This window comes from Lycium ferocissimum, chromosome 10, assembly GCF_029784015.1.
Source record: "Lycium ferocissimum isolate CSIRO_LF1 chromosome 10, AGI_CSIRO_Lferr_CH_V1, whole genome shotgun sequence".
Lineage (NCBI taxonomy): Eukaryota > Viridiplantae > Streptophyta > Magnoliopsida > Solanales > Solanaceae > Lycium > Lycium ferocissimum.
Window position 1 is genome coordinate 12,726,740 of NC_081351.1, and position 25,996 is coordinate 12,752,735.

The window sequence follows — 25,996 nt, forward strand, 5'->3', positions numbered from 1 at the left end:
AAGCCTTTTGATTATGGTATTGTTAATAATGTCATTGTTGTTTGGGAGTTGTTTTGGAATTTGGTAGAAGTAGATGAAATAGGGGAAATGCTTCCCAATTTTCGCTAGCTTACGAATTATACTAGTTTGAACTTAAGGGTGTCTTTAAGACCTAACCTTGCCATGAACCCTCTTAAATGTAGATTTCTAGGGCTTTGGAGGTGAATGTTAAGTAGTTAAGAAGACATAAATGTATGTAAGGCTAACCCTTCCTTCCTAAGGCATGATTCCATTATTGTATACACATATGTAAACTCCATGATGTCTTTCATGACGCCTCCATTTCTAGAAGTGCTAAAGCTCATAAGTCTTGATTCTCTCATGAGATCGTTGATCTCATCCTACAATAGTTGGCCCTCTAAAGAAAGATATATTAATGATGATGATGTTGACTCTACTTATGTACTCCTATGTATATATGTATGGCCATTACATAACACCGATCTTGTATGGCCGGTATGATATTCATCGCGCGCACACTACTGCAATTGGGTATGGACAACACCGAGCCTTGTTATGGCCGGGTATGTGTGACACCGAACCTCCATGGTCGGGTATGGCACTACTATATATGTATGAGTATGTATGGAAGGTTTCTATTAGAAAAAAGGGTAGCCATACTATGCATATATATATATATATATATATATATATATATATGCGTATGTATGGAAGGTTTCCATTAGAAAAAAGGGTAAGTAAATACGATTAACGTCCCAAGAGGTATACATAACTCTACTATTTTGTGACTCTTCTATCCCATGTTATCCTCCATGCTTTTATTATGTTATTGATTATGCCTTACATACTCAGTATATTATTCGTACTGACGTCATTTTGCTCAGGGACGCCGCGTCATGCCCGCAGTGGACATGGAGATAGACTTGATCCTTAGGTTTCTTATCCGAGATCGCTAGAGGAGCTCCATTTGATTCGGAGTGCGCAGCTCTGTTGGTACTATTCTTTTGTGTACATATATGGGCACGGCGGGGTCCTGTCCCGTCTTTATGATGTTACATACTCTTCCTTGAGGCTCGTAGAAAGTTGTGTATAGCTAGATGTCTCTTAGCCTTGTCGGCTCATATTTTGTATACCATTTTGATAGCTTTGTCGGCTCATATTTTATATACCAGTGTGATAGCCTTGTCGGCTTGCGTATATATATGGGCATAGTTGTTGATGTTGTCACAAAAGTGCCATAGCCCGATTGGAAGTGTATTACTGATGCCTAGAGATTATGAGTAGGCTATGTGGCTCACCTGTTATACCCCATTTAGACCGGGTTGAAGCGGAGTACAACATATTGGAGATTCCTATATTGCTTGTTTTAAGGAGTCGCCACCTAATTGATTTTAAGGTGAATTAGGGCACCTAATTATTAACTAAGGTAAAGCTAAGTGAACCTCCGTTAATAGTCTGCTTAACCAGTGTGATTCTAGGTAAGGGTTCTATATTATCCTAAAGGGAAGGGGTTAGGCATCCTTTAGAATCCGTTAACTACGGTTTACCGGTCAAACTTAGGTTAATTAATTAAAGTTAAGTAAGATGCTTAAATTTTAAGAAAAAGGGGTTAAGAAATGTTGCTAATGTTTTTAAGAAAAATATAAGAATGTTGTTTAAGATAAGATTTAGAGAAAATATAATAGTTTGCATAAAAGATGATTTTAAATGCCATTTACAATAAAACTTATAAAAGTTGATAGGGCTTTAAATAAAAATGCTATTTAGAATGAAGTTTGTAGAAAATATAATAATCTGCTTAAAAGGAAAAACTTCAAATGCCATTTAAAATAAACTTATAAATGTTGCAAAAACTTTAAGTAATAATACTGTTTAAAATAGGATTTGCATAAAATATATCAGTAGAAGAAAACGCGGGTTTGTGCAGCATTTTAATAAATATTTGAAACAACTCAAATGGTGAGATATTAATTGATTTTTTTTTGCGATTTAAGAGTATAAACAAAATATAATAAAAACAACTAATGTGAGCTTTCTTTATCCTCTATTAACTATGCTTAAAGATATGCGTAATTGACGTAAAACTTGAAGAGTTATTTATAAAATATATTTGTGCATTAGTGAAATTCTGAAATTCCTAAGATAGTAAGAATAAAATGATTCCTTTAATCCGAAATATGTAGGCATACTATTTTGCAAATCAATTATTCTAATAAAAATAAATACTATATATATGCTGTAAATATAAAAAGAAACTTATGGGACTAATGATGAATTTCCCTCTTAAATTAACTACCCATTATGCTAAAGCTAACCCATTAATTTGCTAAGGTTCATTTTATCTAAGGAAACAAATAAACAAAGTAAAGTATTAATTGTGCAATACAAAATTTAAGGCATAAAAAAAAATAGAGGGGGGGCAAATGCTGCTAAGTGGGCTCAGCCCATTTTCGGACTGTTAGTCATGTCGTTGTTGAACGGGTCCTACCCCATTTTTTAAAAAGGTTGCTGCGGTCTGTTTTGCTGCTGTTGGGCCTCGGCCCAGCAGATATTTTATGCATTGCTACGGATGGGCTGGACAGGGATGACTCGAGCGAGATTATGTTGGGCTTTCAGCCCAACTCCGAATGCGGGAGAAGAACGAGTCGCTCGGACTCGTATGCGATGGTCATGCAAAAAAAATGAAAGGAAACGGATTAGTATATAATCAAGGAATAAAATTAAACACATAAAATATAAACTCGAAACAGATTAATAAAGAAAATAATAGACAAAGATGAATTCTAAAAAAATGACTAGCCACGTCCAATAAGGCTCAAATTGCAAACGTGGAACTCGATTGCGAATCATCAATTAAAATCCATCGAATTCCCAGTCGCAAGACTTTGCTAAAACAAACAATTAAAGTACATGTTTTATGATACCAAAGCCGTGGGCGGCCAGCCCAAGGCCAGGACAAAGCAAGAGGCGTATAACAGAAATTACAAACTGAACCATCAAACATTCCCCAAACATGCCAGTTAAGCAAAACTATATGATCATACGAGAACATAGAGGAATATATAGCAAGTTTGGGTAGCCACAGACAACAACAAAATGCAGCCGCTAACTAATCCGAGATGGATAGGATAAATGCAGCAGCAGTTTCAAAAGGGACCACGGCAACTTTATCCAAATTGCAATAGCTCGGGGGAACATAGCAACTGATGGCAGTAGCGAGTCTTATTAAGTATAAATATCTATTCTTTTTCAGAGAAAACAACTCATTCCCAGTAACCTTAAGATGCAGCAACCACTGTATTAGTTATAACGTTTGCTTTGCCTTAGAAAATACTGCAACACCGCAACCTTTTCTCAAGCATAACAATAGCAAGTGACTACAGTAACTTCATAGATACAACACTTCAACATTCTCCTCAAACTATAGTGAAGTATCAGCCCACAAATAATAGAACAAAGTTGCACAAGATAACATCCACAACAAGACAATAAGTGCAGCAGGAAATAGCAACGGGCCTCAAGATTCAGCCGAGCAATATTGCCTTAGAAAGCAGTCATAAGGAGCCCCCAATTGCAGCAGTTTATTTTAAGAAGATCAGCAGCCAAAGCAAGATAGTAACAATACTTTAGGGAAGTGGCAGTTCAAACATAGCACTAACTTATCTCAGAGGTAGTAGGCAAGCATCAGTTGTTCAACTCAAAATGTGGTAGTGGCTTCTTCTTAGAGGCAGTAGCCAAAGTGGCCTTAAGCTTAGCGATCAAAGACAACAATACTCAAAAGAGAAGTTGATATTAGCTAATGAAAGGAAGCTGCTAACAAACTGCACTAATGAGAAATCTAAGGGATCATTCTAACTGAACTCCTTATTAAGCATTTGAAATCATTTGAAAATTCTACACTCTGAAATCATTGTAGGAATCCGAGCTCAAAGTTACGTTAAAACTGTCAATAGGACAAAGACACATATAAGTTCAACGATTAACGATCCACTCATTTAAGGACAACACAAAGTAGGAGTTAAGCTTAATCTGCATACCTGGGCAAAATTCATTCAGAGATTTAGGCTAAAACTCGAAAAGAAAATCTCGATATAATCTCAAGGTTAATTAGTTACGGGATTACTCTTAACGAATTAGAACTAAATATATGTGTATCATCAAGGCTGTCAAACACCACTTTGAAATACTATCTCTATTGGATAACATATTAGCTTACATATACTTGAAACGAGTTTATGCTACCGAATACCAAACAGCCCTTTGTAACATCCTACAGAGATTTGGTAAGCTATCAAACATGATATTTAAGTATTTTAACAATTTTGACCAAACAAATATCCTAGCTAGCATAATATAATCATACTGGGAATGGGCAAGTTTCTAATGGATGGTATGCTCAGATCAGGGTAGAAACAGCATACTCTTTTATACTACACATTATTCCAACATGTGATTGCGTAAACTGAATTAACCCAACAACTAAACCATCACCAACTGATTAAATCCAGATTAATATCAACATGTAGACAGGCTTATAAGTTAACTAAGCTAATCAACTCTAACTGAGCAGTAGATCGATCATAACTAATCAGAATGAAGATTTATCTACAATACGTGGTTAACATAAGAATATTAGGCCAAATAACATCCAAGGCATTTTTCATCTAAAACATGCTATATTAACGCCTAAACCATGCTTAACTGAGGACAGACATTGCTATAACAGCACATAAGACAGATTAAAACTAAGCTCAGATAAACTAATGTAGCAAACAAAATAACTCTAACCAAAACTAATATATAAATAGCCTTAACTATTAAACTGAACTAACACCAGCAAACATTATTTAGCTAATTAACTCATCACATGAACATTCTTAATCACAAAAAAAAGTGACAAAATTAAGCTAACACATAGCCTAAAGAAACGAAAAATGCAAAAAATAAATGGAAAAGGGGAATTACCTTCTTCGAGTGCAGCGAAGTGAGGCTTCGAGTCTCCGATCTACACTCGAACTTATCGAATCTGGGCTCGTGTACCTCGGATTCAATGCAATATCAAAAGGGCGAAATAAAATAGAAAATCGATTTAGTATGTTAAATCGATATCAAGAATGTTACGGCTGCTGCTAACTTAACGCTTTCTAGGGGGATTTTTGGCGACAAAAGCGAAAGCTCTCAATTTCTATGGAATTTTCCGGCTAAAGGACTCAATTTTTTAAGGAATTTTGTGCGGCTCAGAACTTAGCTCTTGGGGAGTTTTTCTCAATCAAAAAAAATCCTCCTTTAATGACTTCGGAAACGATTATTTATAGGGGATTGCTAGGGTTTTCGTGCGAAGAAAAGAGAGAGGAGCGTGGGGTGGCAGTGAGCGTGGGGAACAGGGGAAGGTGGAAGTGACAGTGGCGTGGGGGACAAACGGAAGTGGGTGACAGAGGAGGAGCGGAGGAAAGAGGAGGAAAGGGATGAGAGAGCGGCGCTGAAGAAACGAAATGAAACCCTAAGGTTTCATTTGTTTTAGGCAAATCGGGTCGGATCCGGGTTACGTATTGGGCTGGTCCGTTTGGGCAATTATTTGGACTGAGTTGGTTGAAAATATGGGCTGCTAAGTTGTTGCTTTAAAATATGGGCTAGGTATCAAAACGTGGGCTGATCTGAAAATTGGGTTGGGGTGAATTAAAATGGTTGGGGTGATGAATTAAAATGTAGGCTTCTAAATTTAAGTAAAAGACCCATTTTGACTAATTATATGCTGACATGTATTAAAATATTATCTCATATAAAGTATGTATTTATTAGTACTCGGATAAAATAAAGTGGCGTTGCAATAGCCGTGCAATAATATATTGAAAATCAATAGTAGATAAACGCTATTATTTAATTATGCGAAGATAATTGCGATGCGTGTGCATAAGATGGCAAAAATGCTGAAATGATAAAAATGCGAATAATAATAATACTGGTAGTAAATAATAACAAAATAATGCCGGTAATAATAATAATAATAATGGTAGTAGTAACAGTCGTAAAAGATAATGACAGGATAAATGAAATGCCGGTATTAATAAAAGTTAATGATTATAGTAAAAAAAAATGCAAATAATTACTTTGATTGCAAAAATATTGAAGCTAAAAAAATAGGTATTTCAGAGGAAAGGTGGGACAAAATTGGGTGTCAACATCACCTAGTTATGATTGTGGTAGTATGATGAGAGGTGCCCGGTGGGTTAGCTCTGGGTGCCCATCATGGCCCTCCGATTTGGGTCGTGACAAAAGTAGTATCGAAGCGAGTTTCGTCCTAGGTGTGTCTACGGTCGTGTCCAAATGAGGAGTCTTGTTTATGGGTGTGTTGCGCGCCACACGTATAAACGAGTGAGGTCGCGGACATTTAGGAATGAATGACCTTCTTTCTTCATAGATCGTGCGATACAACCATGATATAAGGATTTCTCTTTCCTTAACCGTGTGTTATGTATTTCAGAGATGCCTGTGAAGAGAAAAGCTATGGCAGCCCAAAAGGGCAAGACAGTTGCAGGAAGGCAGACTGAGAGAGTACCGTCGATAATTATTGAGGAGGGTGAGTCCAGAATGAGGTTACATCTCAGTCCTCTCACTCGTTGCCTATTTCAGAGGAGCATGAGGGAGCCTCAGCTCCAGCTCCAGCACCTCAGTTCCTCCACTAGATATTTCGGGCCAAGAGGTGAAAGAGGCCATTCATTTGCGTCGATTTCGCTAGTCGCCGCTCGTGCCCGCCGATGGTATGGGTCATGGTGATAGGGCGATTAGTGCAAGAGCACGTTATTTTATTAGGTTGAACCCTCCGAAATTCTTCGGGTCAAAGACGGATGAGGACCCTCAAAGCTTTGTTGATGGAATGTTAAGGACACTTCAGTTAATGCATGTTTCCGATGTCGAATCGGTAGAGTTGGCTTCCTATAGACTACGGGATGTTGCGGTTTACTGGTATACAGTTTGGATGTCTTCTAGAAGAGTCAATGCACCTCCCCCGGGATGGCAAGAATTTGTTGATGCTTTCGTCCGACATTACTTGCCGCCAGAGGTTCGGCGGGCTAGAGCCGACAAGTTCTTGAAGCTTAGGCAAGGAAGTATGAGTGCCTTAGAGTATAGCCTCCGCTTCAATTCTTTGGCTAGCTATGCTCCGGCCATGGTAGCAGATATGGGTGATCGAGTGCACCGGTTTGTGAGTGTCTTAGGGCCATATTTGATGGACAAGTGCTTGACTGCATCACTTCAGGACAATATGGACATTTCTCGCATTCAATCCCATGCCCAGAATTTGGAGGAAAGCACATAATAGCAAAGAAGTGAGCGTGAGCATGATAGAGGTTATAGCAAGAGGGCTAGATCTTCGGGTCCGGCTAGTGAGTTTAGAGGAGGGCAAAAACAGCAGTTTTCTAGGCATTTAGGCCATTCCATAATTAGTGCGCCTCCACGGTTCACGGGCTAGAGATTTGATAGACTTATTCACTCCGGATCGGGTCAGAGCTTCAGGCTCCCATGACAGGGGTGACTCGGACCAGGCAAGACCACCCATACCACGATGTTCTCAGTGCGGAAAGTTACATTGGGGCCAGTGTCAATTAGGCTATGATGTTATCTATGCATGTGGTCGGCCAGACCATATCATGCGTGATTGCCCCTCGAGAGGTACTAGAGGTACGGTTTAAGCCACAGGGTCAGCAGCTGGGTCTTCGTCATCCATACGCCCTCCGAGGCAAGGCTCACAGACACCAGTTAGTCGCGGTAGAGGTAGAGGTGGAACTCCCAGTTCGAGTGGTCCCCAGCACCGTATTTACGCACTGGTTGGACGGCAGGATCTTGAGTCCTCCCCTAATGTTGTCACATGTATAATATCGGTATTTTCTCTTGATGTATATGCATAAATAGATCCGGGCTCCATATTGTCATATGTTACTCCTTATATTGCTGGTCGATTTGGGGTAAAATCGGAGTCAATCAAACCTTTCGAGGTATCGACACTGTGCAGAAGCCGTGTAATAGCCGAGTATATAGAAATTGTGTAGTTGTGATTTGTGATCATCGTACTATGGTTGATTTACAGGAGTTAAAAATGGTGGACTTTGATGTTATTATGGGCATGGATTGGTTGGCTTTTTGCTATGCCAGTATGGATTGTAGAACAAAAATGGTTCGCTTCCAGTTTCCAAGAGAACCAGTCTTGGAATGGAAGGGAAATACAACGTCTCCAAGAGATTGGTTTATTTCTTATCTCAAGGCCAGGAAGATGATTGCTAAAGGTTGTATTTATCATTTAGTCCGGGTTCAAGATATAGAAGCCAAATCGCCGACTCTTCGATGCCGTCCTCGTAGTGAATGAGTTTCGATGATGTATTCCGGGATGAGCTTCCGAGCCTTGCCCCCCGCAGCGAGAGATTGATTTTGCCATTGATGTGCTACCAGATACTAAACCTATATCTATTCCTCCTTATAGAATGGCTCCCGTAGAGTTGAAAGAGTTAAAGAAACAATTGAAGGACTTGCTTGAAAAAGGCTTTATTAGGCCTAGTTCTTCCCCGTGGGGAACACCCATGTTGTTTGTAAGGAAGAAAGATGGCTCCTTGCGAATGTGTATTGATTACAGGCAACTGAATAAGGTGACAATCAAGAATAAATATTCGCTTCCAAGGATTGATGATTTATTTGATCAATTGCAGGGTGCCAAATGGTTTTCAAAGATAGACTTGAGATCCGGGTATCATCAGGTGAGAGTTAGGGAAGAAGATGTTCCTAAGACGGCCTTCAGAACAAGATATGGTCATTTCGAGTTTCGGGTAATGTCATTTGGGCTAACTAATGCACCGGCAGTATTCATGGACTTGATGAACAATGTGCTTAGGCTTTTCCTAGATTTATTTGTGATTGTGTTCATTGACGATATCCTGGTATATTCTCGGTCCAAAGTAGAACATGCGGATCATTTACGTACCGTTCTTAGAGTTCTTCAGACTCAGGAGCTATTTGCAAAATTTTCAAAGTGTGAATTTTGGTTGAATTTGGTGACTTTTTTGGGGCATGTTATTTGGTACCGATGGTATTCGGGTGGATACCCAGAAGATTGAAGCTGTGAAGACGTGGTCAAGGCTTGCCAACACCTACGGAGTTTCGTAGTTTTCGGGTTTGGCGAGTTACACAGGAGATTTATAGAAGGCTTTTCTTCTATTTCTGCACCATTGACAAAGCTAACTCAGAATCAACTAAGTTTCAGTGGACGGATGCTTGTGAACGCAGTTTTCAAGTGTTAAAGAATAGATTAACTTCGGCCACAGTTCTGACACTTCTTGAAGGATTGGAAGGCTATGTTGTATATTGTGATGCTTCGGCGTTGGGTTAGGATGTGTGTTGATGCAGCATGATAAGGTGATTGCTTATGCTTCAAGGCAATCGCAGAAACATGAGAAAAATTATCCAACCCATGATCTCGAGTTAGCTATGGTGGTCCATGCATTGAAGATGTGGAGACATTATTTGTATGGTGTCCATGTTGATATTTATATGGATCACAAGAGCCTTCAATATATTTTCAAGCAGAAAGAAATGAATTTACGGCAAAAGCGATGGTTGGAGTTGTTGAAAGATTATGATGTTAATATCCTATATCAGCCCGGGAAGGCGAACGTTGTGGCTGATGCTCTTAGCCGTAGATCTATGGGAAGTTTATGTGATGTTCAACTAGAGAAAGAGTTAGCTCGTGAGCTCCTTTGATAGGAGTTCGGTAATGGACTCGGGCAATATGGGAGCTACCATTTAAAATTCAGTTGTCTCGTCACTAGTGGTTGAAGTGAAAGAGCGCCAATACGAAGATCCTATACTAATTCATTACAGAAATACACTTCCTCGGAAGAAGAAGTCATTCTTTGAGATTTCTGGAGATAGAGTTCTCCGATGTCGAGGTAGGTTGTGTGTTCCCGATGTTGCAGGATTACACCATCAAATTTTGAAAGAAGCCCATTGTTCCCATTATTCTGTTCATCCCGAAGTAATGAAAATGTACCATGATATTAAATCCATATGTTGGTGGAATGGAATGAAGAAAGATATACAGGAATTCGTGGCTCAATGTCCTAATTGTCAACAAGTGAAGATTGAACACCAAAAGCCCGGTGGATTGTTGCAAGCTATGGAAATTCCAACTTGGAAATGGGAAGTGATTAATATGGATTTCATCGCAGGCTTACCTCGTTCTCAACGTAAGTACGATTCTATATGGGTAATTGTGGATAGACTTACAAAGTCAGCTCACTTCCTACCAGTCAGAACTACATATGCAGCGGAAGATTATGCAAAGCTTTATGTCAAAGAAATAGTGCTACTCCATAGTGTTCCAGTATCTATTATTTCTGATAGAAGGACACAGTTTACCGCCAATTTCTGGAAGTCTTTTCAAGAAGGTTTGGGGACTCAAGTGAGTCTTAGTACAACATTTCATCCACAGACGCATGGGCAAAAGTCAAGCATACCATCCAAACTCTCGAGGATATGTTGCGGGCATGTGTGTTGGATTTTGGAGGTAGTTGGGATAATCACTTACCGCTTATTGAATTTGCTTATAATAACGGTTATCATTCCAGCATCCAAATGGCCCCGTATGAGGCTTTATATGGGCACAAGTGCAGATCGCCAATTGGGTGGTTCGAAGTGGGAGAAACTAAATTGATAGGGCCAGACTTGGTCCATCAAGCTATAGAAAATGTCAAGCTTATACAGGATTGATTATTAACAGCTCAGAGTCGTCAGAAATCCTATGCAGATAATCGTCGACGAAACTTGGAGTTCTAAGTGAAGGACTGGGTATTCTTGAAGGTGTCGCCAATGAAAGGAGTCATGAGATTTGGCAAAAAGGGCAAGCTTAGTCCTCGGTACATTGGACCTTATGAGATTGTACGCAAGGTAGGCCAAGTGGCTTATGAATTAGATCTACCTTCGGATTTGGAGTCAGTCCATCCGATTTTCCATGTATCGTGCTTCGTAAGTGTATTGGAGATCCTTCCCGATTGTACCTTTTGTAGATGATGTTCAAGTCACCGAGAACCATTTGTCCTGAAGGAAGAAGTTCCCATTGCCATTCTAAATAGGCAAGTGCGGAGACTCAGAACCAAAGATGTAGCTTCAGTTAAAGTCTTATGGAGAAATAATAATAGAAAGGAAATGACATAGGAAGCAGAAGAAGACATGAAGTTCTGGCACCCACATTTATTTCCCTCTCCAGAGGAGACTCAGGCAGAGACGCCATTGTCTCCAGGTATGTAATGCTTTCTTTGATGCCTTCTTGGTCGTGTGTGGCCATGGTTGTTGATGTTGTTGTTGTAGCCCTGTGAGACGATATATTTTGGGATGCTATGATAGGATGGTAGTGCCATATTACAGGAGAAACTCTGGCAAAATTTTTGTAGAATCCCTAAGAGTCTAACATTCGAGGACGAATGTTCCTAAGAGGGGAAGAATGTTACATCTCGGAGATTTTGGGTTGTTGCATTGTGAGTAGACTAATGCGAGCTTAAGGTGAACATGAAGTCCTTATGAGATTAAGGAGAGTATTTGATAATTTTAAGCGCGTACCATAAGATTTTGAAGTCATATGAATCGGTGGAATTAAGTTCGTCGAAGGAAGTAGAATGTAAGTCATGCTTGGGATGATTTCGCAACAATTGAGTTATACCTTGTTTAGTACATACTTGAGGAGGAGCTATAGGCCCCCTTAGATGGTTAATGAAGTGTTGCACAAGTGCCAATAAGGTTCCATAAGGATTGGGGGCTGAGAGAATTGACGAGAATAAGTTTCGGGAAAACAATGGATTATACTGTCATTTATACGAACCGTATAATTCATACGGCCCATATAATTGGCTGATCCCCACCGTAAAACCATTCCAGAGAAGGGTGAACCCCTGGTGGGATTATTCTTTTGTGTTATATATGAGCGACCCTTGTTCATTTAATTCATTCCCCACTTTCCCCCAAACTCTTAAAAGCCCTAGAACTATTCTCCAAGCATATCAATACAAATCTAAAGTGAAACCAAGGATCAAGAGGCTAATATCAAGAGATTCAAGTGCTAAGAAGCTTGCTAGGGTTTGTGGAACTCAAGATTTCCTATGGTGTTGATGTTGGAGACTTTACTCTAGTGGAGTGAGTTGATCCAAGACTTGTTCTTAAGTGATTAAGGTAAGATTTTACATCTTTTACATATGGTTAAGGTTGTTTGATTGTTATACCATGTAGTTGAAGGAAGAAAAGCGAGAATAGAGTCCAAGTATGAACTTGAGGATATTGTGAGCTATACGTTAATTTGAATTATGATTGTTAGCATGCTATGAGTATAATCTTGTTTTGGGTGGTGCTAATGATATTGAGGAAGTATTGTATGTAAGTAAATATGGTGTGGTGTTGTAGCTATTGTTATGAATGACCTTGAAAAGGGGTTTTGAGGATTGGATGATGCTTAACTTGAATGAAGCCTTTTGATTATGGTATTGTTAATAATGTCATTGTTGTTTAGGAGTTGTTTTGGAATTTGGTAGAAGTAGATGAAATAGGGGAAATGCTGCCCAATTTTCGCTAGCTTACGAATTATACTAGTTTGAACTTAAAGGGTGTCTTTAAGACCTAACCTTGCTATGAACCCTCTTAAATGTAGATTTCTCGGGCTTTGGAGGTGAACGTTAAGTAGTTAAGAAGACATAAAGTTATGTAAGGCTAACCCTTCCTTCCTAAGGCATGATTCCATTATTGTATACACATATGTAAACTCCATGATGTCTTTCATGACGCCTCCATTTCTAGAAGTGCTAAAGCTCATAATTCTTGATTCTCTCATGAGATCGTTGATCTCATCCTACGATAGTAGGCCCTTTAAAGAAAGATATATTGATGATGATGATGTTGACGCTATTTATGTACTCCTATGTGTATATGTATGTATATATGTATGGTCATTACGTAACACCGAGCTTGTATGGCCGGGTATGATATTCATTGCGCGCACACTACTGCAGTTGGGTATGGACAACACCGAGCCTTGCCATGGCCGGGTATGTGTGACACCGAACCTCCATGGTCGGGTATGGTACTACTATATATGTATGCATATGTATGGAAGGTTTCCATTAGAAAAAAAGGTAAGTAAATACGATGAACGTCCCAAGAGGTATACATGACTCTACTATCTCACGACTTTACTATTTCGTGACTCTTCTCTCCTATGTTATCCTCCATGCTTTTATTATGTTATTGATTATGCCTTACATACTCAGTACATTATTCGTACTGGCATCCTTTTATTTGTGGACGCTGGGTCATGCCCGCAGGTAGACAGGAAGATAGACTTGATCCTTAGGCTTCTTATCCAGAGACTGCTTAGAGGAGCTCCATTTGATTCGGAGCTGCAGCTGTTGGTACTATTCTTTTGTGTATATATATGGGCATGGCGGGGTCCTGTCCCGTCTTTATGATGTTACATACTCTTTCTAGAGGCTCGTAGACAGTTGTGTATAGCTAGATGTCTCTTAGCCTTGTCGGCTCATATTTTGTATACCATTTTGATAGCCTTGTCGGCTTGCGTATATATATGGGCATAGTTGTTGATGTTGTCACAAAAGTGCCTTAGCCCGATGGAAAGTGTATTACTGATGCCTAGAGATTATGAGTAGGCCATGTGGCTCACCTAGTTATGATTGTGGTAGTATGATGAGAGGTGCCCGGTGGGTTAGCTCCGGGTGCCCGTCATGGCCCTCCGGTTGGGTCGTGACAATATCTCCTTATATGCTAGAAGATATACCTCGCTCAAGTTGGACCAGAAATCCCATCCGTAATTCTGCCAAGTTTTCCCAAAGTTTCGACAACTTACTTTCTTCAACTCACTTGACCCCGAAACCTTTAGATACTCTCTTAACACTTGTTAAAGGTATTTCTTAGCCTTTTAAGAGTTCCATGGTCTCTCTGGGCTCACGTTCATTTAGTAACGGTATTAACGATACGAAATTCTTCCAAGGTGTAACACCCGTTTGTCATGACTTATACCCCTCGTATGCTCACAACGTTAACCTTCCATAAGCTCCTTCTCCGAAAATACGCCATAAGTACGGAACGTCCTTAGCTCCTGGGAGGGCGAGGTGTAACAGTTCATCATCAAACTAGCACCCATATGGAACATAATATCTATCTACTAAACTTCAAAGTTAACCAACTACAACCTCATCTAACTAATAGATAAATAATGTCGTCAAAAATAATAAATAAATTAAATTAAATACCATCACCTCGTAAATTCGAATATAATCTACTGGGAAAAAAGATTTGGGTCATTGATCTTCATTTGTTCTTCTATCATAAGGATTTCAGTTAATTCATTATCAAACTATCGGATCTACATCTTCCCCCTCATCATTCGCATCACTACTATTTATCTAAATCCATAACTTTTGACACAAGGTATGGATATATATGTAAAAATCTACTAGAATATTAGAAATTTTAGATTACAGGCGAAATAGCCTGGGAGGTCCCTGTACTTGTCCAGTTTTGTCATGCCGGTATTCGTATTTTTCGAAGTTTCATCCAGACCCCTCAACTCAATCAAAACACGTATTTTAAACCCCTCTAATGCTGTGTGTCGCTCACTTGCCCTGGCTTGGAGGACATATCAGATCCACCTAGATAAATTGATGCCATATCATTATTTATTTTATAAAAATTACAACTTCAGGTAATTCAAAACAATGTACTTGTAATACCCATTTTTTGTTGCTTTACTTTCTACTTTATAATTCAAAACAATGTACTTGTAATACACATGCTTACAGATTCAACGTTTTTACTTGATAAAATTAGTAATTAACATAGGATATATCTTATGTTAAGGACTTCCACTTCAATTTTAACTATGTAATATATGTTAGGATTGTCTTTATTTTCGGTCAGGATGTAAAGATTGATTTGGTAACAAGCTTCAGGTAATATCAAGTTTAATTTGGCAAGATAACATTTTTTTATAACCTCCTCCTTTGTTTTTTCCTTGCTTAATAAATTTCAAATAAATTACACAAATTGGTAGATGACGTGGCAACGCACGTCAATAGAGACTAGTATACACAAAATACATATAATATTCATTATCCCTGTGAATCTTTTGTAAATTTTGTCTAGGATTCGCAATTAAGTCAACCGACATGTCATAAAAGAAGAAAGCCCGATAATATTTTCCCAAAAGAAAGAAAGAAAGAAAGAAGAACAACATGACATTATTACCTTCACCTACAGGCAAATAAAGTGTGAAAAAAATCTAAAATCTATGACCATATACACCTACGTATAATTAAAGGTTAAATAAACGTACTCAATCACCTGGTCCGTTGGTATCAAAATTGTAAAAAAAAAAAAAAAAAACAAATTTATTATATATATATATATATATATATATATATATATATATATATATATATATATATATATTTTTCTAACTATATAGAAGAGTGAGTTTGCTCACTTTTTCGTCGCCAGTCATGGCATTTTCGCAAATAAAGTGAAAAGTGAGTAGACGACTCTAAGGTTTTCTGTCAATTCATTCAGTTCACGTGGCTTCAACAAGTACACATTGTCATGTGTGTGTATTATGACGAGCAAATAGTCTGTGCCATTTTACGAAAAGTGGGTGCCTCAACATGGCCCCACTTTTTATTTTAACTATATAGAAGAGTGAGTTTGCTCACTTTTTCGTCGTCAGTCATGGCATTTTCGCAAATAAAGTGAAAAGTGAGGGTAGACGACTCCAAGGTTTTCTGTCAATTCATTCAGTTCACGTGCCTCCAACAAGTACACATTGCCATGTGTGTGTATGATGACGAGCAAATAGTCTGTGCCATTTCTGAAAAGTGGGTGCCTAAACGTGGCCCCACTAGAATTCAAGAATCAAGACCATCAATTTCTTTTTCTTTCTTACTTAAAAAAAAAGAAAGTAGCATGACATCTACTGTAATTAATTATTTTATTTTGCTACTTTCAATTAAAGTAAACTATTCCTTCTGGATAAAAAAAAAAAAAGTGTCTACTTAGCTCTTTTTTTTTTTAGTCAAAAAAAGTATTCACTTATTAAATCAAAAAACAATTAACTCTATCTTTTCAAATTTGTCCCTATTAAGTGTTATGTGATCAAATCACAATGTCTATTTACTAAGGAATAGTTAGTCAATTTACATTTTTTTGAGATTTTTTTTGAGTGAGTAGTTTTTTAAGGGGTGTATAAATGGCTAAATAGACTCTTTTTTTTATCCGGAGGTAGTAATAGGTTCAATAGAAAAATTAGATATGGAATTTTAAAAAATAAGAATTTTTTTAAATCTTATAAATATTAAATTAAGATTATGTAATATACCTAAACTCTCTTCCAATTAAAGAACCAAATAAAAATGGCATACTAAAAATAAAAAATAAGATACTTGAATTGAAACGGAAGATTAGCTATAAATTTAAATAGAATATGTATTATGAACTAATAAAATTTTAATTTATTTTTCAAACTTACCAAATTAAAATTTGATAAACAAGTGTTACTTTGGGTCCAATTTATAATACTGACAATATAATATTTTTATAGTTTAAAATTAATCAAATCAATTTTTCATCTGTTATAACAGATTGCTTCCATTATTTTTCAAATTAGTTCATAATTGTTAATACTAATATTATTTTGTCTCAAATAAGAGAGGGAAAGGAGTTCTTTTTTTTATGTAAATTGTCTCTTTTTAAAATATTAATGAATTCCATGTAATATTATATTGACAAATTTAAGTTTTCACAAACTTTTTGTGCATAACCAAATATAATACTATGATATTCTTTTTAACTATTTGGTCCCTGCAATTATATATTCTAATTAATTTGATACATAACTATAAATCGTAAATAAAAAAAGCTTCAGTAAAAGAATTTAAAACTAAAACTAGATAGGATAGTCTAAAAATACGCTTTTCTTTCTTATGATCCGAAATTAAATGTAGTATTTTTCATTATAGTGACTTAAATAATACTTTTAATTATGCATCATTTTATCATGAACAAAGAACCGAAAAATAATCATCGTATCATGCTAACATTCTTTTTTATTATCATTAAGATAAAAAAGTTAGACTCGCTCCTCCGTTATAAATTCCACAATTGAGCCGAAAAAATGAAAAGCAAGCTCTTCAGCATAACGACATATAATAATTGAGATAATAGTCAAAATATAGTTTAAAAATATGCCAATTTACCGATTTTTTTGAGTGGGTCCTATTACCCCCCGGACAAATTTTTCGCAACAAAATGACCTTTTTTTTGCCGATGTAGTAATCCGCCAACCCCCAAAATTAAATGGCGGTTGTCCACACGCGCACGGCCCACGTGCCACGTGTTTAATTTTGCCCAATTTTTTATTAATTTCCTTCCTCCATATCTAAACTCTCTTCTTCTTCAAAAAAAAAAAATCTCTCAATTTTCCATACTCCATTTTTAGAAAACCCATACCCAATTCTCCTTCATCTTCATCAAATCATCATCATCATCATCATCTTCACTAGGAGTTAAAAAAAAAAAATCACACCAACTTGCTCAAATCTAATCCAAACAAACCCAAATCTTTTTTTATTATCATTAATTTGATTAAACAATCAAGAATTTAGAGAAACCCATTTGGTGTTCTTCATAGCTTTCTCCAAATGAGTTTAATTTTCTCCCCAAATCAACTCAAAGAATTAGTGCTTAAATAATTCCAACCAAGCAACATTGCTTAACTCCAAACAAGCAACTTCCATGATTTTCTTTCAAGATTAGATTTTTCATCCTTAAATTTTTCCTTTTTTCTTTCTTGATTTTTCATTTTTTTCTTGATTTTCATTAAGTTGTTCTTTAAAAGTTTCCGGAATCATATGTGGATTCTGAGATTTTCGTTTATAATGGATATTATTTTGACAATAAAAAATGGGGATGAATATTAAATGGGGTGAAGATGAAAAATGTTCAAATTTTATCTAAATAGTACTTTTAGTTGGCGTCTCATCAAAGAACTGATAACGACGGTGTGTATTATAATAATTTTCGAAAAAATTTGTCCAGGGGGTAATATCCTTATAAAATGGGGGGTATTTTAATTATCCCTATAATAATTCATCCTTATAAAATTATAATTTCAGTTTATGAGCAAAAATTGGAAGTAATGACCTTTAGGACAATAATGCATAATGGCTCATCCTCATGAATAATAATAATAATAATAATAATAATAATATATTATAATTATTTTAACTATATAGAAGAGTGAGTTAGAAGCATGGGTTTAAACCCATGCTTCGTCGTCCGTCGTCCATAAAAAAAAAAAAAAAAAAAAAAAAGGGGTGAGCCCATACTAAACAACACCAAGCAATATATATAAAAAAAAAAAAAAAGTAGAACCCACCATCTCCAAACTCACGGGAAAAAAAAGTGGACCACCATATTAACAAAATCAAGTAATATAAAAAAAAAAAAGTGAACCCCATATTGAAAAAACAAACAATGTTAAAAAAAAAAGTGCAGACTTTGTATTCGTAGCAAACACTAATATAATAAAGTTTTAGATACGGAATATAAAATATAATGTTATATTAATCGTGTTTTGAACATAGTATATATATGTATAAAAACAGTGCAAACTAATAGTGTCCAAAGCATGGGTTTAAACCCATGCTTCGTATGCTTCGTCGTTCGTCGTCCATTAAAAAAAAAAAAGGGGTAGGCCCCATACTAAACAACACCAAGCAATATAAAAAAAAAAGAAAAAAAAAGCGGAACCCACCATCTCCAAACTCACGGAAAAAAAAGTAGACCCCATATTAACAAAATCAAGCAATAAAAAAAAAAAAGTGAATCCCATATTAAAAAAAAAAACAATGTTAAAAAAAAAAGTGCAGACTTTGTATTCGTAGCAAACACTAATATAATAAAGTTTTAGATACGGAGTACAAACTACAATGTTATATTAATTGTGTTTTGAACATAGTATATATATGTATGCATAAAAACAGTGCAAACTAATAATGTCCCAAAAAAAAAAAAAAGTGCGCCCCATATTAAAAAATCAAACAATATTCATGTAATTTTCAAAGTATCCCATTAAGTCAATAATGATGGATTCATTACCACATGCGTATCAATTCATCAGTGGGAGTAAATGAAATTATTGTACAACAAAAAACATGAACCCCATATTATTGCTTTTCTTCAAAAGGTTAAGTAGCCAAACCATATAATTTTCTTTCTTACCATATAATTTTCTTTCTTTTTTTATATTAGCCTGAGATCTAATCTAGATATTGAACTATTGTATTTGCTATTGCGCCATGTCATTTATTTGTTATGTTTACTAAAATAAATATACTTAAAATATTTATATTTTAAAAAAAGATAGAATTTAATTACTTTTTCATTTTTATTCTTAGCCTGATGTGAAAAGAGATTAATGTCGTAAAAAAAATAATCAAATGGAGATCAAATAATGAATAAGGTAAATTAGTCAAATTATAATTCTAATCGACGTTTTTTTTTTAAAAACCATGCAAAAGACAACATGACAAGTAAAATGAGCTAAACCGATATTTACCAAAAATTAAAAAATAGTATTTCTTCGTTTAAATAGAAAATCAATTTCTACTTTGTTTCGTTTTAAACATGTAAAATTAATTTAATAATTTGAATTAGAATTATCCAAATCAAAATTTGATAAAAAATAATAAGTATTTTACACCTTTAAATTAATCGAATTAAAATTGAAAGTATCACCGATGCTTAAATATTGTTATTGTTTTATCTCAAAGAGAGGAAAATAGTTTCCTTTTAAACAAGTCTTCTCTTTTAAAAAATATTAATAAATTTTTGCCGATTTTGTACTCGTAGCAAACACTAATATAATAAATTTTTAGATATGGAGCGCAAAATACAATGTTATATTAATCGTGTTTTGAACGTAGTATATATATATATATATATATATACAAATTTATGTATGTTTATTAGTAATATAAAATATATATATATATAATCACTATCTAAACACAACTACATACACATAAATATACTATAATCTAAAGTGTTGGGCCTGTGCGCAGTACGGGCATAGGCCGTCTAGTTTATATATAAGCGGGGAATGTGGACGAGCACATGCAGTTAGAGTTGTACAACGTTCTTTCTTAAGAATACTTTCCAATTCTTTATTATCTTTTTATCCTTAAGCTTTTTATACCATGTGTACCCTTTCTATAAAGACACGTATAGTGTACACAGTACACTTTATGGTATTGGTGTACGTGTTCCCTTTGTGAATTTTTCCATTAATCCTTCTTTGCTGTGTTATTCGGTTTTACATCCTGTTAATTATTTTATTCTTCTTTGCATAAAATTTAGTCTTTAACATGGCCAATCTTTTAAACTTGTCATTATATTTCACTTAAATATTCAAACTAAATTTTGTTTTAATTAAACACCTCAATTCTTAATAATGTGTTTCAACTAGATACCTTTAGTTTCAAATCTTGAAAAAAAAAATTACATGTATTTTAATTTATCTATTAAATAATTAAGTTAACCACATTAGATATGTTATCTTCTTTAATTATATGCATCAACCTCAAGTAGAAAATAGTTGAATTTTTATGGCTTATTGAGGTAAATGCTTATAATTAAAAGAGATAACATATTTTATGTGATTAATTTAAATACCTAATAGATAAATTAAAACACAATGGATTTTTTTTAAAATTTGAACAAAGTGTCTAATTGAAATATTTAATTAGAAGTTGAGGTTTGAATTCTAAATAAAAATTGATAATATGGTAATACTAAATTTAATACTTTCTAAATAGTTTTAATTTAATACCTTGACAGGTTTAAGGGGGAAAATTTATTACCTATGTGGTAATTTACTAGAAAAAAATTTATTACTGAATTAAAAAAAAATTTCAAACTTTATATTTCATTTGAGAATTTGGGCTTATCAGTCCTCAACCCAAACCCTAAAGCACACTACTACCTATAAATTCCAAACGTCTCCCAACATTTCGGGGTTCGCTCGCCGCCGCCTACGCATTTTTGCTTCTTCCAAACCTTGCCGACGTCGTCGTTTAACCACACCGTAAATTCACCATGGTTGCTGCAAAGAAAACCGTAAGTTACTGACAAAAACTTGTCATCACTTACAAAATTTTATTGTAGAAAAAAAAAAATGAAGAGGAATTACCTTTGTCAATTTGTGGCTAATAAATTTTACGAACTCGAATGTTTATAGCTATAACTAAAGATTTTGTAGCTACATATGCCTTAAGTATCCCTTGTGTAGGAGTCAGATTGTAAAAATTAGCCTCACGAACTACTAACACTATTATTCGCGTAGCCCTTTTTTGTGTCATTTCAGATAATTTCTCTATTTAGCCCTCCATTGACTTCAATTACAAACTCTTTACTCCTACACCAATATACAATATTATACCTGGGGGAAAGCATTATACATAATGTATGGGATACATGACAGTAAATATTTTTCAAAATAGACATAGAGCTTAATTTTCCCTATCATTTAACTATTGCCTGAATTTTTATAACTTGAAGCAAAAATATTTATTTAGTTTCAAGTAATGTACTGTGGCTAAAAAGACTTATTATTGCTACCGTAACTTTTATCGTGTGGCAAAAACGTGTGATCAGCTACAAATTTTTATTGTAGCAATAAAGTTGTAGTTATTTTAGGTAAATTATTGCCACGATTGTGAGCAATTATAGCATAAACGAGGAATTAGCTTTGTCTATTTGATTTTCGTGGATAATAAATTTTACGAATTTGTAGATAGCCACGGAAAACAATTTTTTGTAGCTATTACTACGCAATAGCCACAATTTTTAAATCCATAGCTAAGATTTCATAGCTATATACGCCCTAAGTTTTTTCCCGCAAGGGTGGCTCAGTTGGTTGAGCATGGGACTTTCATAATGAAGGTCTCAAGTTTGAAACCCCCTGCCTACGTCAGCAGGGATTTGCCTTCTGGGTCGAGCTCGTCACACGGGGCTTGCCTAGTGTGGGTTACCTTTTCTGTGTAGTTTGCGAGTTCTTGTACAGGAGCTGGGTTTACCCTGTGCGCACCCGAAGGGTAGTGTCTGCGGGTTCCCATGTCATAAAAATAAAATAAAATATACGCCCTAAGTCTCTCTTCTTTTATCAATATTTGTGTAGGAGTAAATGCGTATTTTTTGTTTGTTTGTGGTGAATGCTAAATTAGAGCTTGTTGTTGTGAATTTTGTAGAAGAAGACTCATGAGAGCATTAACAATAGGCTCGCTCTTGTTATGAAGAGTGGGAAGTATACATTGGGATACAAAACTGTTCTCAAGACCATTCGAAGCTCAAAAGGTATGTTTAGTGAACTTAATCGCTCTTCAGTTAGGCAAAAAGTCATCTCTTGTATTTTAATGTGTGGATTTTGATGCACAATTTATGGATTTGTAGTTTTATTTTTGCTATATATCAGTGCTGTGCTTGGGAAATGTAGGTATAAAAGACTGATCTATAGCTAAATGTTATGCTTAGCTGAGACCTCCATAAAAAGGTTAATATTGAGTTTGAGATATAGGATTGCGTTTACACTTATTCAGTAGATGTATCTGTAAGAAACATTGGATTGTTAAGTGTCAATAATCTGACATGAATCTAATCTGGCTATTTTCACTTTGAACATAACAAGAATCAGTTATCCAAAATAGTTGAGCCCAATCCATGTCATTTTTAAGGAGACAACAGGCTGGCTAGTATTTACAAAATAACATTTCAATTTTAACCAATCAGATCTTAGTTTTTAAAAGTTAAACCGATTAAACACTAGAACAAAATGTAATGACCACTGTCTCGGGAGCATTACAACACACTTCTTACCTAGACTGCTCAAATTGAGCACTTGATAACTACAGTATCACTGATCTTTATAAAAAATAGCAGCCTTCATGGAGAATTAATTAGGAATTTGTGGTTGTATCATCAATCCCAAATGTAGTTGGGGTCGGTTATATGAATCCCCTATTTGTTTTGCTTCATTTGAGCTAATTTAATTTGATTCTAGTCTTAACAGCTTATCATCAACTTTCTTTCTTGCAAATATCACATACTAATTAGAAGTCTGCTACTTTTCCATGTGAATGTTACTCTCAATTTTTTGTGAGGTTAATTGGACTCTGTTTATTTAAAATAAGAGGGGAAAGATACTAATTTCCTGATTATGGATTCCCTCTTAGAGAGGGAGTTGTCTTTCTTGGATTCTAACTTGGGTTTCTATATCTTGCTTTGAATGTTACAGCCAAACTTGTTATCATTGCCAACAATTGCCCTCCTATCAGGAAGTCCGAGATAGAGTACTATGCTATGTTGGCAAAGGTTGGAGTTCACCACTACAACGGAAGTGAGTCCATGTCATTCATTACGTTCTTTTAGATATCTCTATATCTCGTTATGCTCAGAAAGTGTCCTTGGTGTTTTTTCTGATGTTGTTTTCAACACATGGCTTTCAAGAAGTGATTTACTTTCTTTGTGTGCCTCTTTGCTAAAAATTCTTTCTGAACATTTGGTTTCCGTCTGAAGTTCTTGTGTTAGTATCGCTTTAGAAAGATATTTTTGGATTTGTGTATGGGTTTAATAAAGTGCTCATAATAGTGATGGAATGGCACAACCCACAAGATTCTACCCTCTCAATAGGATTGGTTACATGAGAAGATCCAGGGGATGCTAAACAAGTGTATATGTAGTGAGTCCAGAGGGAAAACCTGATATCTGTCACTGGCTAACTATTGACTATAGATTTAACTGTCTGCTTGATACATAGACCTCTAGATTATCTTATGTTCTCAGGCATATCTGTTGCGTCTGTTTGGCTTCTGTTGCCTCTTATGGTTTCTTGTGTTGTTGATTCACCTTGAATTCAAGAAGTCAAGAAAATTGAGTTTGTTTATTCTTTTAGTTCTAAACAGGGCTGCATTTTGTTGTGAAACACCCTCTTATTGGAAACTAAGTTTCTTATTGTTCAGTGCTATCATTTTCTGGCAAAGTTATTGTTCTTATGCTTAAATGCTTTTTCCTTTGTTTCAGACAACGTAGATTTGGGGACTGCCTGTGGTAAATACTTCAGAGTCTGTTGCCTCAGTATTATTGACCCAGGTGGGTATATAGTGGGATTCCTCATAGTGTCCATTAATTAATTGTATATCTAGCCGCGGGATTCATAAAAAAGCCATTTTTGTCCTGTTGATTTCTCAAGGATTGTTACTTTTCTGGATTACAGGTGATTCTGATATTATTAAGAGCTTGCCTGGTGACCAGTGAGAGGTGTTGTTGGATTAGATGCTGTTTTGGATCTTATTCCGAAGTTGCCCATTGTTATTATGGAAGTAGCTACTATAGATGAGCACGGCAACTTCATTGATCACTTGGAAGAAATTTTTGATGATGTTGAATCTGATTTAACAATTTTCCCGAGTTATCTTTCAATCTGCTCTGTCAACTTTGATCTGTTCTGTATGCTGAATTCCCACATCCTGTGTTGCTTTCTGGGAAATTAACTTCTTGATGAAATTTCAACCTAGTTAATTTTCTCTTTTAGGACCTGAAAAAGGGTAAAATCTGCCTTGCAGGTATCAAACCGAGCTTGCTTACAATACTCGGACCATAGCTTGATGTAGCTGTTATAGTATATAACCTAGCTTGATTTTCTCATCAGATAAAGATTAGCTATAATATTTTCTTTTGCACCTAAGTGCTACAGTGCTATTCCTTTAGGGGAAAAAATTGGTAACAAATTAAGCAAAGAATTAACTTCATAAATAGTTGATTGATTACGGGTCTGTTCGGTATGGTAGAAAATATTTTTCGGAAAATGTTTTCTAGCAAGGGTTTGTTCGGTATGGTGGAAAATGTTTTTCGGAAAATGTTTTTCACATTGGTTTTCCACTTGGGGCTGTCGGACCCCTACCCAAACTCACTTTCGGAAAAAAATAAAATAAAGGAAACAAAGAAAAAAGATTTAAGTTATAAGAAATGATATTTAATAAGTATAATTAATTGTGATGCCAATAACAAAATGAAACTTTTAGAAGATAAATTTTTTGATGGTGGTGGTGGTGGTGGCGGCAGTGGCGGATATAGTGTTTCCAGTGAGATGGGATGGTGAGGTGGTTTAATGATGAAGAAGATATAATTATTAAAGGATTTTAATGGTTAATTAGAGATTAATTAGTGTAAATATAATTAACAAAAGAAAAATCAAATGAATAAAGAAAAGAAAAAAGATAAAATTAAGGCATTGATGTAGCGCCCGAGTGTGTAACACCTCTTCTTGTGCAATTAGTTATATGTGTACGAACGAGGTATTAAATACACTTTCTGGATGGCCGGGGAGGTAATAAATACACTTCTGGATGGCCGGGCAGGTAATAGGTCGCTTAATTAGTTGGAGTGTGAACTCGACTTTTCAGATATAGTTCAGGGTGCAATTTATGTCTTTTGCCTTAAATTAACATATTGTTCATTTACGTCATAATTGAACTTAATGTTTTGAGTATTAATCTCAAGATTTCATCGAGTCAACTGAACCGGCTTAGTCGGGTCGTATTTGAGTTTTCATCAACTCAGGTCGAGTCGAGCAAAACTTTGACAAAAATTGAGGTGAGTCAAGCTAGAGTTAAAGCACAAATAAGTTGAGTCGAACATCGAATTGACTCGTTTATGTGCTTAGGCCTTGTAAATCTTTCAAGTTCAATCCTTAAGAATGGAAAAATCCCTAACAAAAATGTATCCTTGTTTAGCAGGCTTTACACGATACGAATCTAGACTAATCGAATTAGTTGTTTTGGACTAAGTATTTTGAAACTTTTAAAAAAGGCTGAAGTGATGAAAACACCCCTAAACTTGGCAAGGTTTCGTA

The 25,996-nt window shown here is 35.6% G+C and overlaps 1 protein-coding gene across 1 annotated transcript; it reads left to right on the top strand.

The window, feature by feature from the left end:
* The first annotated feature begins 21,046 nt into the window (after window positions 1–21,046).
* On the top strand, window positions 21,047–24,584 carry LOC132032502 (large ribosomal subunit protein eL30-like). The gene is made up of 5 exons (XM_059422131.1): window positions 21,047–21,207; window positions 22,338–22,443; window positions 23,381–23,482; window positions 24,166–24,234; window positions 24,359–24,584. The coding sequence occupies exons 1-5, from the start codon at window positions 21,187–21,189 to the stop codon at window positions 24,397–24,399; spliced, it is 339 nt and encodes a 112-aa protein (XP_059278114.1). The 5' UTR covers window positions 21,047–21,186; the 3' UTR covers window positions 24,400–24,584.
* Window positions 24,585–25,996: the final 1,412 nt, after the last annotated feature.

What these genes read in the sequence shown, in the direction of transcription:
- LOC132032502 (XM_059422131.1), top strand. Translation starts at nt 21,187, where the DNA reads ATGGTTGCTGCAAAGAAAACC. An exon ending in TGGTTGCTGCAAAGAAAACC is followed by an intron (nt 21,208 to 22,337) that starts GTAAGTTACTGA and finishes TGAATTTTGTAG; the next exon opens with AAGAAGACTCATGAGAGCAT. An exon ending in GACCATTCGAAGCTCAAAAG is followed by an intron (nt 22,444 to 23,380) that starts GTATGTTTAGTG and finishes TGAATGTTACAG; the next exon opens with CCAAACTTGTTATCATTGCC.